Source organism: Chlorocebus sabaeus, chromosome 28, assembly GCF_047675955.1.
Source record: "Chlorocebus sabaeus isolate Y175 chromosome 28, mChlSab1.0.hap1, whole genome shotgun sequence".
NCBI classification, from domain to species: domain Eukaryota; kingdom Metazoa; phylum Chordata; class Mammalia; order Primates; family Cercopithecidae; genus Chlorocebus; species Chlorocebus sabaeus.
Genome location: NC_132931.1, coordinates 12,312,198 through 12,331,918, shown reverse-complemented (window position 1 = coordinate 12,331,918; position 19,721 = coordinate 12,312,198). Strand labels below are relative to the sequence as shown.

The window sequence follows — 19,721 nt, the reverse complement described above, 5'->3', positions numbered from 1 at the left end:
GCCAAACCAACTGAACTCACCAAAACCACTTATCTCTCCTTTTTGCAGGTCCCTGATCTGAGAATGATCCTGAACTGTCTCCTTTAGTTGGTCTTCCTGTCTGTGCTCATGTCCACCTTGAGTTTTCTCCACCTTCTCATCTTTTGGGAAGAAAAAAGAAAACGTGGGGTGGGGAGATGAAGAAGACAATCTTTCTAGATAGTAAAGGTCAGTGAAAGAAGAAAGAAGAATCACAGCCTAATAGTCTCAAGTCTTGGGCTGAAAATTCTCAGCCTGCCCATGGTCCCATTCCCTAATTTCTAGAGCAAGTACTTGAGCCAGGTTTCAAAGTATATCTGACTGTACTTACGAGCTTCCTTCTTTCTTTTGCTTAAGGTGAGTCTATTGGATTTCTTCTTAGAGGGTACAGGATCTGGCTGGCCTAGCTTAGACGTTCTTATCTTAGGGGCAGCTTCACCTTCCCAAGACACTGAAATCTCTTGAGTATGTGGTACCTCCTCTCTGAAAATGAGGTTTTATTTTAATGAAAGGTAAACATAGAGCAATTGCAGAACCTTCTTTTGAAAAAACCCAAGAGTAAAAGGAAGACAGATGAATCCTAAGCTTTCTAAGGCCTCCTGAGGCCATTTCATCCATCTACTTGCCTGTTTTTCCCAACTCAAACAGGTATCTTTCCTGAGCTGAGAGAAATCTATAGAAATATGATAAATGACCAGAGAGACAGACAAACGGACAGATAGATAGACTTACTGACCATGATTTACCAATGTGTAGTCCATTCTGTGTTCAACTTGCCCCACCAAAATAAACTTACCCATTAGCATTATCAGTATCAGTAGCAGAAGCAGTAATTCCTGGCTCCTTGGCTGACTGGGTGGATACTATGGGCTGGGCACAGGAAGTCTCTGCAAAATCAAGGCCAGATCCCATCCCTCCCAAAACAAAATACTATAAGCAGAGAAGCAAAAAAACAAAAAAGCCACTCTATTATTCCCTAACATTTTCTCTAAAGTGTCTTCTCCCTGTCATCTGAAAGAGCCTACCTTTGGCCTCTTGTCATATCATAGAACTTTAAATATTTAAATTTTCAGGAAAAACTGCAAATATGTATCTTTCTGCAAGCCTTTCCAGATTGATTTGCCTTATTCCAGGATGGCCAGGTAATGATAATTTTGTATACATAAAAAAATTACAGGCTAAGCACAGTGCCTCACGCCTGTAATCCTAGCACTTTGGGAGGCTGAGGTGGGTAGAATGCCAAAGCTCAGGAGTTCAAGACAAGCCTGGGCAACATGGTAAAACCCTGTCTCTACTAAAATTCAAAAAATTTGCCAGGCATGGTGGCATGCACCTGTAGTCCCAGCTTCTTGGGAGGCTGAGGCAGGAGAGTTTCTTGAACCTGGGAGGCGGAAGTTGCAGTGAGTCAGGATTACACCACTGCACTCCAGCCTGGGCAACAGAGCAAGACTCTGTCTTAAAAAAAAAAAAAAATTATATATATATATACACACACACACACATATATACACACACTGCATTTTATATCATTTGTGGCTCAAACTCCTAGGAATAGAAGTATACCTAAGAATGGCTGAAATGTCAGACTGTTCTCTTCAGTCTCACGAATTTATGGAGAAGCCTTCATAGAGGTTAGTTGTTTTTTTTTTTTTGAGACAGAGTCTTGCTCTGTCGCCCAGGCGGGAGTGAAGTGGCGCAATCTCAGCTCACTGCAACTTCCACTGGGACTAGAGGCACATGCCACCACGCCTGGCTAATTTTTATATTTTTAGTAGAGATGGGGTTTCACCATGTTGGGCAGGCTGGTCTCGAACTCCTGATCTAAGTGATCCATCCGCCTTGGCCTCCCAAAGTGCTGGGATTACAGGCATGAGCCACCACACCTGGCCTCCCTCACCGTGTTCTTTTTTCTAAAAACTAAATTCCTAACCACATGCAAAATCGGTATTAGAAACTGAAATTTGCAAGGATATGTACCCTAAGTTTTTCAAATCTAGGGAAAACAATTTTATCTTTTCTAAGTAGTTTGTAATTACATAGAAACAAATTTTAACTGCATTTTAAAAATTTAGGGCCAAGCACTGTAGCTCACATCTACAATCCCAGCACTTTGGGAGGCTGAAATGGGAGAATTGCTTGCAGCCATGAGTTCAAGACCAGCCTGGGCAACATAGCAAGACCTCATCTCTACAAAAAGTAAAAATTAAAACAACAGGCTAGGTGCAGTGGCTTACACATGTAATCCCAGCACTGAAAAGCTAAGGCAGGCAGATCACTTGAGGTCAGGAGTTCGAGACCAGCCTGGTCAGCCTGGTGAAACCTTGCCTCTACTAAAAATACAAAAATTGGCCGGGCGCGGTGGCTCAAGCCTGTAATCCCAGCACTTTGGGAGGCCGAGATGGGTGGATCACGAGGTCAGGAGATCGAGACCATCCTGGCTAACACGGTGAAACCCCATCTCTACTAAAAATACAAAAAAATTAGCCGGGCGTGGTGGCAGGCGCCTGTAGTCCCAGCTACTCGGGAGGCTGAGGCAGGAGAATGGCGTGAACCCAGGAGGTGGAGCTTGCAGTGAGCCAAGATAGTGCCACTGCACTCCAGCCTGGGCGACAGAGCAAGACTCCGCCTCAAAAAAAAAAAAAAAAAAAAAAAAATACAAAAATTAGCCAGGCGTGGTGGTGGGTGCCTGTAATCCCAGCTACTTGGGAGGCTGAGGTAGGAGAATCACTTGAACCTGGGAGGCAGAGGCTGCAGTGAGCCGAGATCACATCACTGCCCTCCAGCCTGGGTGACAGAACAAGATTCCATCTCAAAAAAAATAATAAGTAAATAAGTAACAACAAAAATCCCATGGCTTGAAAATTTAGGTAAGACTATATATAAATTCTGAAGTCAATGTAATCTACTTTTTCTAAAAATATGTACCCTTTAAGGTAGTTTAGCTATAGTCCTGTTGATAAGTAATGAAGTATTTTTTAAATATATTGAAGTCTTATCTAATATTACCTTATTTAGAAGATAGGAGAGGAAAAGAGAAGCTGTCAGACTTAACTGTCCCTCTCAGGTAATAGTCACTCTGCCTAACTGAAACCCTTTTTCTCTTACTACATGCCATACCCAAGCACTCCTGAAGGGACTTCTGCAGCACAATCTGGACAATCTCCTCAAATTCTGCAGGGGTAAGACTTGATTTTTCCTGCAGAGACAAGGGTAGGGGAGGAAAACCACTTATCTTTCCATAGTTTTTCCCCCTGAACAGTCAGGGAAGCCTCCTTTAGATGGATGAGGCAGTAAGTTTACAAGATGGAAGGCATGCAGTCAGCATACCTAAGGAGGCCATGAACTCTATCCCAGATCTCCTGTGAATAAAGGAGTCAAAGGAAAGAGAAAAGGGTACAATGTCTCTGTCCACTTCTACCCCCACCTCTAACCCACCTCATCCTATTATTTCCTGCTCAATTCTTCCATCAAAACATTTTTGACCTCTTTGAGAAAAAAAAAGAAAAATGGAAGCTCCCAAAAAGGAATACAAACCTGAAACTCTAGGGTGAATTTCCCCAACGTGAAAAGACTGTCTGTCTAGCCTTAGCCAGGGGCAAGGTATGAGGAGATATCCTACCAGAGCCCACCAATATGACTGGTACCTTTTCTTTCTTCTCTGCTTGCTTGTTGTTTTGTGCCTTTCTTTTTTTCTCCTGGCCCCTGCTTGGACCATTCTTTGTGGCTGCTTTTTCCTCTTCCTTCTTTAAACTGGTCTTTGGCAGGCTTATGCTGGCCTCTGTCTCTGGGGAACTGATCCCCAGGGTCTCCTCCTTGGGGGAGTTAGGGCTACAAGGTAACAGGCTGTAAGATTTTTGTGCAGGTGGGGCAAAGATTCTCTTTGGTCCCTTTCCACATTCTGAAAGAAATGTGATCATGTGGAATTTATGAAACATACAGTCTAACAGAGATTGCCAAACATTGCCCTTTGACTGGCCATAACAGAATGATATGGAGAGAGCTTTTAACAAATTCAGATTCCTGGGTCTCTCACTCCCCAGCCCTGAGATGCTGACGACGTAGTTTGACGTGAGAGGCCTAGTAATCTTTAATTTTACAAGGCTAGTTGATTCTGATACACTGCCAGGTTTGGGAACCACTAAGTCAAAGGTGATAAATATAAGCATGCAGGAAGCTGAATTATCCAAACGTGAAACTGTATAATTTGCTCATTTTTACTTTAGATAAAATGTTATGGAAAATTAGAGCAATTTTTTAAAAACTAGTCAAAATCTATAAATTATTCACAGCTCTTATGCCACCTCCTCAATAAAAATTATAATGATCCTCCCAGGTATATCTTTCTTCTGAGCTTCCTTAATACTCTGCACAAAGCTGGTGGCATTTACCACATTCAACTTGATAATAGGTATTTAAATGCCTTTTCTCTCCCCAAGTTCATATGTTCCTCGAGCAGGACTGTTTTTAAGTCACATTTATTTCACTCAAAGCATCTTGTTTTGTTTGACCAGAGCGGTAATTTGACCAGAGTGGGCATAGAATATAGGGACCTGAACCAGCCCTTGGTGGAAAGGATGTCCAAAAGGAGAAAAATGAGAGAGATGTACAAAGTGAACCTCCCTCACTCTTGACTCACCTTCTTTATTCTGCAATGTTGTCATCATTCAGCTTAGAAACTACACTTTGTGTGCCTCTGTTAGAAAAAAGAAATTAACTGCTATGACTCTGATCAAACAAGATTTTAAACCTTCTGTCTTCCTGGGTTCAGGAACTCTTTGTTTCAGACCTCTGAACTATGTTTCTGCATTCTTGACCTCCTCTGTGGTGCCAATTACATGCCTCTGTGGTGCCAGTTACACGCCAGGGAATAATCAGAGTTACTGTTTTAAAGATTGGCAACAATCAGGGCTGGGTATGGTGCCTCATACCTGTAATACTGGCACTTTAGGAGGCCGTGGCAGGCACATCAGTTCAACCTGGGAGTTCAAGACCAGCCTGGACAACACGGCAAAACCCTGTTTCCACAAAAAATAAAACAAATTAGCCAGTGTAGTGGCATGGGCTTGTAGTCCCAGCTACTCTGGAGGCTGAGGTGGGAGGATCACTTCAGCCCAGGAGGCGGAGACTGCACTGAGCCAAAATTGTGCCCCTGCACCCCAGCCTGGGTGACAGAGTGAGACCCTGACTCAAAAATTTAAATAACAAATAAATATTAGCAGCAATCCTTAGTGTATTATGTGCCTAGAACCATGTCCAACATAAGGCAGGCAGCAGAAATGGTAGTAGTACCAGAAGTATAGGTAGTAGTAGAGCAGTGATGATAGGGTATGAATAAGAAAAGAGAGTTTTCTTCAGAGGGATAGCCTCATTTCATAAGCCTCTCCTAAACACTTAGACCACACACATAATTTGGTAATTCTCTGACCTCAGAGGTCTCTGTGCATAGAGAAGCCTCACTTCTAACATCATTATAATGTTTATTTTCCCTTTCTTAGATCCTCAGTCCAATCAATTTTCCAATGTACTAGATGCTACCAATCTCTAATCATAGCTCAGAAGTATTTGATAACCAGCACAGGTTCCCAGATAATATCTTCTTCCTTATTCTACCTTAGCACCTAATAATAAGAAATTAAATTAGTGCCTTCTTTGATATTCACAGTTCATCTTCAGCAATCTACTCACAGATGTTCCACACGACACGACATCAATGTGTTTCTGTTTTTCTTTTTCTTTTTTTTTTTTTTTTTTTTTTGAGAAGGAATTTTGCTCTTGTTGCCCAGGCTGGAGTATAATAGCACAATCTCAGCTCACCGCAAGCTCAGCCTCTCAGGTTCAAGCGATTCTCCTGCCTCAGCCTCCCCAGTAGCTGGGATTACAGGTATACGCCACCACCCCCAGCTAATTTTGTATTTTTAGTAGAGGCGGGGTTTCTCCATATTGGTCAGGCCGGTTTTAAACTCCCCACCTCAGGTGATCTGCCCGCCTCAGCCTCCCAAAGTGCTGGGATTACAGGTGTGAGCCACTCCAAAGGGCCTGACATCAATGTGTTTCTTGATTACTACTGACACTGTAACTAATGGTAATGGCTAACACTTACTGAGCACTGACTATATTCTTTACCTTTTATGTAGCATTCCATTTAATTCTCACAACAGATCTATGAGATGGGTAACATTTACACTTGGGGGAAATTCAGGCTTACAGGGTTTTAAAGATACTAAATCACTGATAAGTAGTAAAATCAGGATTAGAACCTGTCTGATTTCAAAGTTTGTGCTAATAACTGCTACGTGACATCCTAACAGTCTAATTCAGTGCTTCACCACCATTTTGCCATCACAGCACACACAGAAAACATACATTAATAGCATATACTGAAACACATAGAAATTGACATTTCCAGGTACTCTGGGGGTAAAAGGACCAGGCTGCTCACAGCCATAGGCAACTGAAGAGTCACACCAAAGGCTGAAGAAGAAATTAGTATCTACACAGCTACAAGCTATTTGTGACCCACCAGTGTGCCAAGACTCATCTGGGGACATCCCATTATTTTTATTTTCCAATTTATACTTTCCCACTACTGATATTATTTCCACACAGCTTTATTTTCATTTTTTCTTTCCAACCTTTTTTACATTCCAACCCTTATTTTACATTCAAGGGGTACATGTGCAGGTTTGTTACATGGGTAAACTGCATGTCATGGGATTTAGTGTACAGATAATTTTGTTTCACAAGTAATGAGTATAGTACCCAATAGGTAGTTTTTCAGTCCTCACCCTCCTCCCACTCTCCACCCTCAAGTAGGCTCCAGTGTCTATTGTTCCTTTCTTTGTGTCCATGTGTATGTAATGTTGAGCTCCTACTTTATAAGTGAGAATATACAGTATTTGGTTTTCTGTTCCTGTATTAATTCACTTAGGATAACGGCCTCCAGCTCCATCCATGTTGCTGCAAAGGACATGATCTTGTTCTTTTATATGGCTTCGTAGTATTCTGTGTCCCACCCAGCTTTCTGAAGAAAACTGTCTTTTATTTTATTAACTTTAACTTCTTATAGCCCTTTACCCAGTTTTCTTTAGGCTTAGGGGATATATGTCATTCTTATTTTTATAACCATTATAAAAAGCATTCTAGCTCTGGGAAAACCTTTAGGGATAATAAAGTCCCAACTCCCCTTTCTACAGATGGGAAAAAATGTGCTAACAGAGGTTAAGTGGTTTGCCCAAAGACTCAGTGTTAATATATTGTTGCGCTTAGATGAACCCAGGACTTTTGCCTCTCAATTCTACTAATAACATATCTATTCTACTCAGTGATCTTGTTTCTGACTGTTGGTTTTGAGCAGTTTGAAAGTCCTACAACTGAAACTCATTGTTCTAAATCTGTGATCCCCACTATAAAGAGATCCAAAAGCAGCATAAAATGGATCATTTGGTTCACATACACTTCCCTTTAAAGGATCAGAAAATTTTAAGACCTTAAATGGCCAAACTTGTTCAAGGTGTAGGGTTCCTAGCTCTAGACCGTAACATAAACTTAAAGGGTACTGAGGTTTTGACAGTGTGGCCACAGCATGGCTAAATGTGAATACCCTTTAACATTTTTCTGTTCCTTTCCTCACTTCCATAAATGTGAATAATTCAGACATGCTATTCTAAAGCAACTACATTTCCTTTATATTAAAGAGCACATTTTCTTGCTGTTTCCATTTTAACTCATCATCATCAATCCCAAAACATATTTGCTCTAGAAAAAAAGGCAAGTTGGAATTTTGGGGAGAAACACTCAAGCAAATTAATCTCCTTTATTATAATCCTAAATAGAAGGTAATGACTGGATAAAATTGGCCGGGCATGGTGGCTCACGCCTGTAATCCCAGCACTTTGGGAGGCTGAAGCGAGTGGATCACCTGAGGTCAGGAGTTCGACACTAGCCTGGTCAACATGGCAAAACCCCATCTCTACTAAAAATACAAAAAATTAGCCGGGCGTGGTGGCGAGAGCCTGTAATCCCAGCTACTCGGGAGGCTGAGGCAGGAAAATTGCTTGCACCCAGGAGGCGGAGGTTGCAGTGAGCCAAGATCGCACCATTGCACTCCAGCCTGGGCAACAAGAGCAAAACTCCGTCTCAAAAAAAAAAAAAAAAAAAAAGACTGGATAAAATTAATTTGATCACAAATGACAAATATATCTTTCTCAAACTTTAAAATTCCAAAAATATCACAAGAAGTCTCAGTCTAAGTTACAAGGGCTATGCTAACTGAGAAAAGCAGAGTGAAAATCAGTGTGCTTCAGATGACAATATTTAGTTTTAAAAACATATGTCTAGTATAATAGAGAAAATCATAAATTTTCTCTGGAAGAGAAAAAAAATGGATCAAAATGCCTCTGGGGAGTAGAACTGGGTAGATGAGAGTGAAAGGACGCTTTTGGTATACTACCTCGTGTATCTTTGGCATTTTAAAACACACAAATGTTACCACTTCAAAAAATATTTTAAAATTTTTTTTTTGGCCGGGCGCGGTGGCTCAAGCCTGTAATCCCAGCACTTTGGGAGGCCGAGACGGGCGGATCACAAGGTCAGGAGATCGAGACCATCCTGGCTATCACGGTGAAACCCCGTCTCTACTAAAAATACAAAAAATTAGCCGGGCGCGGTGGTGGGCGCCTGTAGTCCCAGCTACTCGGGAGGCTGAGGCAGGAGAATGGCGTGAACCCGGGAGGCGGAGCTTGCAGTGAGCTGAGATCCGGCCACTGCACTCCAGCCTGGGCGGCAGAGCGAGACTCCTTCTCAAAAAAAAAAAAAAAAAAAAAAAAAAAAAAAAATTTTTTTTTTTTTTTTTTCCGAGAGACAAGTCTTGCTCTGTTGCCAGGCTGGAGTGCAGTGGCACGATCTTCGCTCACTTAAACCTCTACCTCCTGGGTTCAAGTGACTCTCCTGCCTCAGCCTCCTGAGTAGCTGGGATTACAGGAGTGCGCCACCACCCGCAGCTAATTTTTGTATTTTTAGTAGAGACGGGGTTTCACCATGTTGGCCAGGATGGTCTCAATCTCCTGACCTCGTGATCCACCTGCCTCGGCCTCCCAAAATTCTGGGATTACAGGCGTGAGGCACAGTGCCCAGCCTAAATTCTTTAAGTAAAATTAAAAGAGAGTATTTTGACTAATCTAAAAATACAAAACATTTCCAGTATTTAGGTTCAAATCCTTATCTAAACCTATAAAGATCTTCCTAGGCCAAAGTATGTTTCTGGAGCCCCAACCAACTAGATAGAATTGTGGTTCACTGTTGAGCTAGTAAGATGTAATAAATCTGTAAACAGTGATGTATAGTATAGTATCACATAATATGTATAATCTGTGCATGCGATGAACACTGCTTTCAAACAAAAGCTCTAACCTGATCAATAAAGAAGGGAAGGCCAGGAAGTCACTTTCTGATAACTCAGGTTGCCCCTCCTCTGTTTCAGGTGAATTAACTTCTTTCACAATAACAAATACTGAAAGCTGGTACAGAGAGAGAGGAAAAAAAATATAGACAGTTAATAAATATATAAAATACCACTAACTTTCTTCTGTACAGCTACTAAATGACTAGGGGCTATAGACTCAGGAATAAAATTTGAGGTTTTAATTTCTCTTTTCTTACCTTAGATGAAGAGGGGCAGGATGTGGGGTTGGGGGGAAGGCTTTAATAAGAGGGGCAAAGGCTTTAAATAAGAATGTAAAGGAACCAGTACAGTTCCAGAAACCATATTCCCATCACTCAACATACGAAATGAGGGTTAAAAAGGAGGGAAGGCCGGGCGCGGTGGCTCAAGCCTGTAATCCCAGCACTTTGGGAGGCCGAGACGGGTGGATCACGAGGTCAGGAGATCGAGACCATCCTGGCTAACACGGTGAAACCCCATCTCTACTAAAAAATACAAAAAACTAGCCGGGCGAGGTGGCGGGCGCCTGTAGTCCCAGCTACTCAGGAGGCTGAGGCAGGAGAATGGCGTGAACCCGGGAGGTGGAGCTTGCAGTGAGCCGAGATCTGGCCACTGCACTCCATCCTGGGCGACAGAGCGAGACTCCGTCTCAAAAAAAAAAAAAAAAAAAAAAAAAAAAAAGGGAGGGAAAAAGAACTTAGGAATAATAAAGGGAACCAAGGGAAAGTGAATAAGATCTCAAAACAGTTTTATTTCACTTAGAACATTAAAAATCATCACATAAATTTTGAGATGAAATAATCTAACTCAGCAGTTCCAAGTATGGTCCCAGAATCCTAGGGAGTCCTCTCCCTTTTCCAACTACCTATCTGTATTAAGCTTGATTTTCTCATGTACTTTTACAAAAACAAGATATTCCAACAGACTGAATGCAGAAACTGATGAGAACCCAGTTGTTTTCTATTAAGCCAGACATGAAAGAGATTTGCAAAAATGTAAAACACCACCATTCTTCATGCTAAATTTTCTTTTGTTTAGGAAAATGTATTTTTCATAAAAACTTGTTTAGGTTAACATATCATTATTTCTAATAAAACTTTAAATGTTTCTCAATTTTAATTTCTAATATGTTTATATCAACAGATACAAACCAAATAAAAGCTCTTTGGAGTCCTCCATAATTTGAGTATAAAAGGGTTCTCAGACCAAAAAGTTTGAGAACTGACCTAGTGAAATAACTTGTCAGTCTTGCCAATTTTTAAAAGATAAACAGTAATTCTCTCTCCCCACACACCATTCAGAATGTGTTCCCACATTTCCCCTCCTAACCATCCAATCATTCCCTTCTTTACCTTGTTCCTCAAATCCTTGGTCTAAGAGAAGTAAACCCTTCAGCATTGTCATCTAATCCAGACTCCCTGAGTCTCAAAAAAGCGGTAAAAAGTATATTTCAGGCAGGCGCAGTGGCTCACGCCTGTAATTCCAGCACTTTGGGAGGCCAAGGTGGTCGGATCACCTGAGGTCAGGCGTTCAAGACCAGCCTGACCAACATGGTGAAGCCCCGTCTCCACTAAAATACAAAAATTAGCCGGGCGTGGTGGCAGGCGCCTGTAATCTCAGCTAATTGGCAGGCTGAAGCAGGAGAATCACTTGAACCCAGGAAGTGGAGGCTGCAGTGAGCCAAGATCATGCTATTGCACTCCAGCCTGGGCAAAATGAGCGAGACTCCATCTCAAAAAAAAAAAAAAAAAAAAAAAAAAAGTATATTTCAAATCTTTCTTAAGCCAGAGTCTGATCTTCCTTTTTGCATTAATAACAGTATGTGGACTCCTGCTTATTTTTATGCATCAATTAACTAATAGCAGTTTCCTTCCTTCTTTCCTTTTTCCCTTCCTCCCTCGTCCCTCCCTCTCTTCCTTCTTCCCTCCTTTCTGTCTCCCTTTGTCCCTCCATCCCTTCCTCTCTCCCTCCTCTTCCTTCCTCATCTCCTTCCTCCCCCTCCTGCTTCCCTCTCTCCCTCCCTCTCCTTCCTTCCTTGTCCTCCTTCCTTCCTCCCTCCCTCTCCTTCTTCCTTCCCTCCTCTCCCTCTTCCCTCCCTTCCTCCTTCCCTCTTCTCCCTCTGCCCTCCCTTCCTCCTCCTTTCCTCCCTCATCTTCCTCCCTCCCTCCTTCCCTCTCTTCCTCCCCCTCCTCCTTCTCCCTTCCCTCTTTCCTCCCCTCCCCCTTCCCCTTCCCTCTCCTTCCTACCCCCTCCCTCCCCCTCCTCCATTCCCCACCTCCCCTCCTCCATCCTTCCTCTCCCTCCTCCCTCTCCCTCCCTCCCCTTTTTCCCTTCCTCTCTTCACCCCCTCCTCCCTCCCACCCACCCCTTTTTCCCTTCCTCTATTCACCCCTCCTCTCTCCCCTCCTCCCTCCCTCCCCCCTTTCTCCCTCCCTCTCTCTTCTCCTTCCCTCCCTCCTTCCTTCCTCCCCCTTCCCTCCCTTGCTTGCTTCCTTCATGTTTGTGCACAAGCTCAGCAAGCCTGATTTAAAACGTTTAACAAGAAAGAAGAGGCAGGTGGATCACCTGAAGTCAGGAGTTCAAGACCAGCCTGGCCAATACGTGAAACCCCGTCTCTACTAAAAATACAGAAAAATTAGCCGGGCACGGTGGGGCGTGCCTGTAATCCCATAATTTTGCGAGGTCAAGACGGGCGGATCACCTGACCTCAGGAGTTCGAGACCAGCCTGACCAACATGGAGACACTCCATCTCTACTAAAAATACAAAATTAGCTGGGCGTGGTGGCGGGCGCCTGTAACCCCAGCTCCTCAGGAGGCTGAGGCAGGAGAATCCCTTGAACCCGGGAGGCGGAGATTGTAGTGAGCGGAGATCGCGCCACTGCATTCCAGCCCAGGCGACAGAGCAAGACTGTCTTTTAAAAAATAATAAAAAATAAAAGATAATTTTTAAAAAGCCCCAATCCCAAATGCACCTTGCAATCCAAAGGGAAGAAGTTTTGGGGAGAAGTTCTTCCCATTTGGGGGGCGCTCCCATTTTCCTCTCTCTTCCCTCACCCTTTATTCTCTCTCAGGGATAGGGGTTCAGTTCGGAAATGTCCCTGAGCCACACGTCCTCGCCTCTCCCCTAAAACGGCGGCGTCCCCCTCTCTCTTTCCCGTTCCTTCCTTTCCTTCCTCCCACCATGAGGGAATCTCCCCTCCACTCCCACTCCCGCCAAGGCACCGTGATCCTCATTCTCACTCATATTGTCGGTGCCCGCCAGGAGACTGGGCTGTTTTTGTCTGTTTCTTGGGAGCGACAGATTCTGAGGAAAAAGAGCCAAGAGCTGGTTGTCGCCCTGAGAAAGTTTCTCCTCAGGCAACGGGTGCCAGGACTGGCGGCGCCCGGCACCTTCACCTACAACCAGAAACTAGCCGGCTACCTTCAGGAGCAAGGAGGACCTAAAGGCGAGGTGCAGAACCAGCTGGCGCAGCGACTCCGCAAGCCCCTCACACCTCGACCCAGGTTTCCCGCCACCAAGAAAAGGCACGAGGACGCCCTGCGCGCTAGCTCCACCCCCGGGCGGCGCGCTCGCGGAGTCTGAGGCGCATGCGCAACTGGAAACAGCGTCTGCGTTTCCGCGGCTGAGGTAATTCCGCCATCTTTCACCCGAACGTCCCGGGAAAACTACAAATCCCAGAATCCTCTTTGTGTCACATATTTTTTAGGCGGCGGCCGCAGCGCCTGATTGTTCTTGAAGCACATCTTACTAACTTTTCTCTGTTTCAGACTGCCTTTTCCTCCCTCTTTCCGTTCCCTGATTCCGCCTCTTCCTGCTGGTCTCCTTCACGCCCTCACTTTAGGATTTTATTTTAGGCTTTCCGGGACCCCACTGTCACCCCTGTCACCCGCTCCTCGGCCCAGCACTCCGCTGGCAGGAAGACCGGGCTGCGAATCTCCCCGGGAAAACGGCGTAGATTCGCTTCTTCCTCATTGGCCGAAGCGGGGGGGGGCCCCAGCGCGGACCGAACCCCCGTCCCCGCCCACACTCTCTGGTATATAAGTCGGCGCGGCGCCGCGGCGGGCGTTTGGGGAGGCCCGTGAGCTGACCGACCAGTGAGCGGGCGTCGGGAATGGGCGGAGGCATTGGGGTCCGGGCCGTGGGTGTGGAGGCGGAGAGGAAGGCGTGGTGTGGCGTCTCCAGGTGATTGCGATTGGGGGAAGGCAGAGGAACCAGAGAACGACTCAGCCGTTTCGGGGGAAGAGGAAGTTGGACAACACCGGCTGTTTTAGTGCTTTTTCTTTTTCCCCAATTCAGCAGAGAATATTTTCGAGGGGGGTGAGTTATAATGACCTATCGCGTTTTACTGAGCCCAGTTCCACTCCTGCCCTTCCTCGGCTTTGTAGGGTCTCTCTGCTCCTTCGGAAGCGCTTCTAAGAAGATGGGCAGAGGGGGGAGGTGTGCTACCAACAGCTCATGAATAATTCATGAGCACCGCCTTTCGTCGGGAAGCCCTGCCCCTCCGGATCGCGCTGACGCACGCTGCGTTTACCAAACTTAAGGAAGCGACGTCACAGGCCCTACCCCTAAGACGGGAGGCGGGGCGCCACCTCCAGCACGTGCTGCCTGTACCCGCGCAAGCCCAAAAGGGTGTGCGCAGGCGCTGCCCACTAGGGGGAGGAAGGAGGCGGGGTGGGGAGGTTGTTGGATTTAGAGCCGGGTGGAGACCGCTGAGATTCATTCCTCAGGAACAAGGGTCGGGTGTCAAGGAGACCTTTTCACACCAGCTCCCGTCCCCCGCCTACGGTGGGTGGGATCGCGCGGCAGAGACAAAGGAGATCAGTAGGGCCGGACCTAGCTGCGCAGGGAAGTAGGGTATCAGTTTGGGGTGGTGGGCTTTTGCGGGGGCTGTGTGGGGGGTTATATTTAAACTCCCAGAGCCGTTAAGTTGGTTCGTACTCCGATGCGCGCGCAACCAGGGTGGTGGCGGAGTGCGCATGCGTGGTTCCGGGGCGGGGGGAACGCGCGCTTGCCGTGCGCGCTCGCGGCGGGGTGGTAGTGGCGGAGGAGAAAGGGGTCGGCGCACGCGTGGTTGAGTGCTCGAGTAGTTCGGGTCTCGCGGGCCAGTGGGGCGCACTTCGCGGGGAGGCGCTTGGGCGCGAGACTAGGCGAGAAGAGCAGAGCTGCGCGCGCACTCGGGAAAGGGGGGGAAGGGAGCAGGGTCCAGGCAGGGGGGGTTAAGCCCCCTGATCCCCCTCGTTACCCCGACTGGGACGGAATAAGGGGAGGAAATGATCGAGATGGCGGCGGAGAAGGAGCCGTTTCTGGTGCCGGCCCCGCCGCCGCCGCTCAAAGATGAGTCGGGCGGAGGGGGCGGCCCCACTGTGCCACCGCACCAAGAGGCCGCCTCTGGGGACCTCTGCGGCGGGACGGAGCGTGGTCCGGGTCCTTGCGCGCAGTCTGCGGGGTCCCCGGCCGCTGGGGTCGGTCGAGAGAGCCCCGGGGCCGCGGCCACCCCCCCCGGTGGTCCCCAGGCGCAGCAGCACCGAGGAGGCGGCCCCCAGGAGCAGTCGCATGGGGAGGCCTGCCTGTCGGATCCCCCGGGGCGAGCCGCTCCCCCGGACGTGGGGGAGGAGCGCCGGGGAGGGGGCGGGACAGAGCTGGGTCCCCCTGCTCCTCCTCGACCCCGCAATGGCTATCAGCCCCACCGGCCACCTGGGGGGGGCGGGGGCAAGAGGAGAAATAGCTGTAATGTAGGGGGAGGTGGGGGAGGCTTCAAACATCCGGCCTTCAAGAGGCGCAGGCGGGTGAATTCGGACTGTGACTCTGTGTTACCCTCCAACTTCCTCCTGGGGGGCAATATCTTTGATCCCCTGAACCTGAATAGCCTCCTGGATGAGGAAGTGAGCCGCGCCCTCAACGCAGAGACCCCTAAGTCATCCCCCCTTCCGGCCAAAGGGCGAGATCCAGTGGAGATCCTCATCCCCAAAGATATTACTGACCCGCTCAGTCTCAATACTTGTACTGATGAGGGCCATGTAGTTCTTGCTTCGCCACTCAAGACTGGTCGGAAGCGGCATAGACACCGGGGACAGCACCACCAGCAGCAGCAGGCAGCCGGAGGGAGTGAGAGCCACCCCGTGCTGCCCACAGCCCCTCTCACCCCCTCACTCCACGGGGAGGGCGCCTCACAGCAGCCGCGGCACAGAGGCCAGAACCGGGATGCCCCCCAACCCTATGAACTCAACACAGCCATCAACTGCAGGGATGAAGTGGTGTCTCCGCTTCCATCTGCTCTACAGGGTCCCTCAGGCTCCCTATCAGCCCCTCCAGCTGCCTCAGTTACCTCTGCACCCCCATCTTCCTCCTCCCGACATCGCAAACGTCGCAGGACTTCCAGCAAGTCGGAGGCAGGGGCTAGGGGTGGAGGCCAGGGTTCCAAGGAAAAGGGCCGAGGGAGTTGGGGAGGCCGTCACCACCACCACCACCCACTGCCTGCAGCAGGCTTCAAAAAGCAACAGCGCAAGTTCCAGTATGGGAATTACTGCAAATACTATGGGTACCGCAATCCTTCCTGTGAGGATGGGCGCCTTCGGGTGTTGAAGCCTGAGTGGTTTCGGGGCCGGGACGTCCTAGATCTGGGCTGCAATGTGGGCCATCTGACCCTGAGCATTGCCTGCAAGTGGGGCCCGTCCCGCATGGTGGGCTTGGATATAGATTCCCGGCTCATCCATTCTGCCCGTCAGAACATCCGACACTACCTTTCCGAGGAGCTGCGTTTCCCACCCCAGACTTTGGAAGGGGACCCGGGGGCAGAGGGTGAGGAAGGGACCACCACCGTTCGAAAGAGGAGCTGCTTCCCAGCCTCGCTGACTGCCAGCCGGGGTCCCATCGCTGCCCCCCAAGTGCCCTTGGATGGAGCGGACACATCAGTCTTCCCCAACAATGTTGTCTTCGTCACGGTAAGAGGGTCCAGAGGCTCTTGGAATAGGGGTCAGGTGTGAAGATGAGTTTAAACGGGAATGTGGCAGGGAAGGTTATGATCCAGTTCCTCAAAAGAGGGGTCTGGGTTGGCAAGTGAGAGTCTCTACTGGGCATCTCTCCCCTCTTATAACCTGAAAAGGTGGGGTCCTCCCCTCTTATAACCTGGAAAGGTGGGGTCTCTACCTTGGGGTATTGGCCCTGGAGTCCTTTCTCATGACTGCAAGGATCTCCAAGATAAAGGAAGACTCTTTTTTTTTTGCAGTGCTCTGGGCTTGGCCTATAATCCACACTGGTCCACCTTCCCTTCCCTTGAAGGCTGCTGCTCACTAGGGAATTCGATCCAGGTGGAACTTGGTCCTCAGATTGACTGAAGGAGCCTGAGAATGGGGGTCAGGCATGGAATGTCTTCTAGGGAGGAGGATTAGGGTAGCAGCAGACAAATATTGGCGTTTCTGCCCTTTGATAGCCACCTTGTTCCCATCAGCGGCTTTTGTTTTTCTAGACAGTTTGTTGAAGAGTGTCAGGAACCCAAGTGATTTGGCTGTAGATCCTCTCCACATTGACCCTAGATAGTGGGAGAGGGAAGAACCAGAAACTCCTCTGCAGAGAGGAGAGCCCCATGCCCTGCGGAGTCCCCTGACCCCACACAGCTCCCCAGAGAACTCTCCAGTTAGGCCGCCTGCTGGGATCTTTGGCATTGCATTGGGTTAAGCCTTGAAGAATGGTCTTTCTAGAGGGTTGTGATGAGCTTATCTTCTAGAAAAGGCTTCCTAAAGGATGTGGCTCTTTATTTCTCTCAGAGAAAGGAAAGAATAGACGTGAAACTTGGCCAGCCCCAACTGCAGGGAAGGAACCACAGGTCTGCCTTTGAAACCTGGGTGGGTTACCCTTGCAAAACCTGCAGTCACTCCACTTAATGTCTGTGGGTGAGAATAAGCACAGGATACGGTCCTGGGACCCCAGCTTTAGAAGACCTCATGGATAATTTGCAACATTTAAAATTACTCCGGCTCCCTCAACATTTTTGGCTTACCATCAGTAGGAAGAAGCAGAGGCAGGAAGGTGTAGAGGAGAAAACAAAACTCAGAGTGCAGGCACCTTTTGGGAGTTAGTCTGAGAAGAACGTGGCCACGGGCTAAAGTGAGGCGGCAGGACTGTGTCGGCCTCAGAGCAGGTTGCCTGGGAGCAGGGGTTCTTCGATTCCCTCCGTTGACCTCACTGCCTGCTGATACTTGCCCTCAGGGTAATTATGTGCTGGATCGAGATGACCTGGTGGAGGCCCAAACACCTGAGTATGATGTGGTGCTCTGCCTCAGCCTCACCAAGTGGGTGCATCTGAACTGGGGAGATGAGGGCCTGAAGCGCATGTTTCGCCGGATCTACCGGCACCTACGCCCTGGAGGCATCCTGGTCCTAGAGCCCCAACCCTGGTCGTCATATGGCAAGAGAAAGACCCTTACGGTGAGTTGGGTGTGGAGGAAATAATCCTTCCTTTGGTTGAGGCAAGAAAAGACCCCGAGGTGGGCATCACCCTTGGCCAGGGGAGGTGGCAGTGTGCTGAAGTGTGGTCCCTTGCCTCTCTCCTTAGGAAACAATCTACAAGAACTACTACCGAATCCAACTGAAGCCAGAGCAGTTCAGTTCCTACCTGACATCCCCAGACGTGGGCTTCTCCAGCTATGAGCTTGTGGCCACACCCCACAACACCTCTAAAGGTAAGGCTGGTTTATTTTGTCAGGGAGGCCGGTCCTGGCTAAAAGAGTGCAGACCCCCATGGGGATTCTTGAGGTGCTGCCAACCCCTTCTGATCACTCCCTCTCCCCTCAGGCTTCCAGCGTCCTGTGTACCTGTTCCACAAGGCCCGATCCCCCAGCCACTAAGTGGCCCCCTGAACGGAAAGTGTGAAGAGGATGCCCTTGCTGCTCCTAAGGACCTGGGGGAAGAGGAAAGTGTCCCAGGGTCTTTCCTGACTCCAAAAATAGTTTCCTTTCTTGGATCTGCAAAGAAAGCTTTTCTTCCATCGCTGCCTCAGCCTCGTCCCTACGTATGCCTCTGGCACCTGTGCAGCAAGGCTGGCTGTGCTGGAGTCACCATTATCTTCCTCTCCCCCAGCCTCCCAGGCTGGATGGCATGGACTGTTTGCTGACCTCTGTTCTCTTAGGGCATGGGAGGTGGGAGGATATCAAATTCTCTAGCCCTTTCCTCCTATTCTCCCAAGGAGAGAGATTCCCATTTCTCCTCGGCTGTTGTCCCTAGCTCTTGTCCCTAGCTGCATTTCAGTGGACCATGGATAGATGGACTGAGGGTTCGAGGGGGAAGCCTGGCAGGGAGGCACGCAGGTACTGTGAAAATCCTTCCCTCTGTCCTCCCCCAGTGGGAGAGGGGGTTGGGTTTTGAATGTGAGAACAGCACAATAAACTTGATGTCTAGGGCAGTGGCCCCCACACCTGTGTTGGGTACTATCTAGCTGGTGGGGGATGGGTGGTGCCTCCCACCAGAACTTGTGTTGTTTCTCTCTACTGTTTGAAGGAAGACAAGTTTTTCAGTGGTTGGGTTGATTGTTCAACACTAGTCAAGTCCACACGCAAGTATACAGAAGCCTAGTCAGGAAAAGGTGTGTAATGCAAATTTTGGTGTGGAACTTGGAGTCTGCCTTCCCTCCCCAGAAAAACCCTGTACGGGCTTCGGGCAGAAGGCTAACTTTTCGGTTTTTGTTTTTCTGAGATGGAGATTCGTTCTGTCGACAGGCTGGAGAGCAGTGGTGTGATCTCGGCTTACTGCAACCTCCCCCTCCCTGGTTCAAGTGATTCTCCTGCCTCAGCCTCCCAAGTAGCTGGGATTACAGGCACGCGCCACCATGCCCGGCTAATTTTTTGTATTTTTAGTAGACACGGGGTTTCACCATGTTGACTAGTCTGGTCTCAAAACTCCTGACCTCAGGTGATCCACCCGCCTCAGCCTCCCAAAGTGCTAGGATTATAGGTGCCAGCCACCGCACCCAGCTGGAAGGCTAACTTGTAAAGAGGTGGCGGTGGAGGCAGGCAAAAGTGCTTTGGATCAAATGCTCAGGGACAGACCAGCACCTTTTTTGTGCTGTGGAATGAGACTTACAGGCAATTAACAACATGAAGCTCTTCGGGGGCTTGTTAGGTGTTACTGGAACTTCGAACATACTGAGTATTCAGGTCAGGTGTAAACAGGATGGGCAAGGCTCTTCAAGGTAAAAAGCAAGGAGATAATTTCATTAACTCAGTGCAAACAGATGGGTTGCAAGCTCCTTGAGACAGGTAATCAAGGAA

General features: G+C 48.2%; 2 protein-coding genes across 23 annotated transcripts in view; one reads left to right on the top strand and one right to left on the bottom strand.

Moving 5' to 3' along the window:
- The window catches only part of ZCWPW1 (zinc finger CW-type and PWWP domain containing 1), a 28,466-nt gene extending 15,434 nt beyond the window's left edge, over window positions 1–13,032 (bottom strand). For 3 of the 22 annotated variants that reach the window (XM_073012749.1, XM_073012750.1, XM_073012755.1), the window contains exons 1-5: window positions 3,663–4,711; window positions 3,136–3,214; window positions 815–932; window positions 350–501; window positions 21–140 (exon numbers count right to left, since the gene is read on the bottom strand). In XM_073012749.1, coding sequence (XP_072868850.1) covers window positions 21–140; window positions 350–501; window positions 815–932; window positions 3,136–3,214; window positions 3,663–4,184 — 991 coding nt within the window. In that variant the 5' untranslated portion in view covers window positions 4,185–4,711. Of the gene's footprint in view, window positions 1–20; window positions 141–349; window positions 502–814; window positions 933–3,135; window positions 3,215–3,662; window positions 4,712–4,946; window positions 5,034–9,426; window positions 9,534–10,809; window positions 11,596–12,879 lie in introns of those variants that run through there. The other 19 variants (XM_073012751.1, XM_073012752.1, XM_037990387.2 and 16 more) reach the window with 18 other exon arrangements.
- Window positions 13,033–13,521: 489 nt separating this feature from the next.
- MEPCE (methylphosphate capping enzyme) lies at window positions 13,522–18,868 on the top strand. The gene is made up of 4 exons (XM_008018552.3): window positions 13,522–16,400; window positions 17,665–17,883; window positions 18,011–18,137; window positions 18,250–18,868. The coding sequence occupies exons 1-4, from the start codon at window positions 14,730–14,732 to the stop codon at window positions 18,300–18,302; spliced, it is 2,070 nt and encodes a 689-aa protein (XP_008016743.3). The 5' UTR covers window positions 13,522–14,729; the 3' UTR covers window positions 18,303–18,868.
- Window positions 18,869–19,721: the final 853 nt, after the last annotated feature.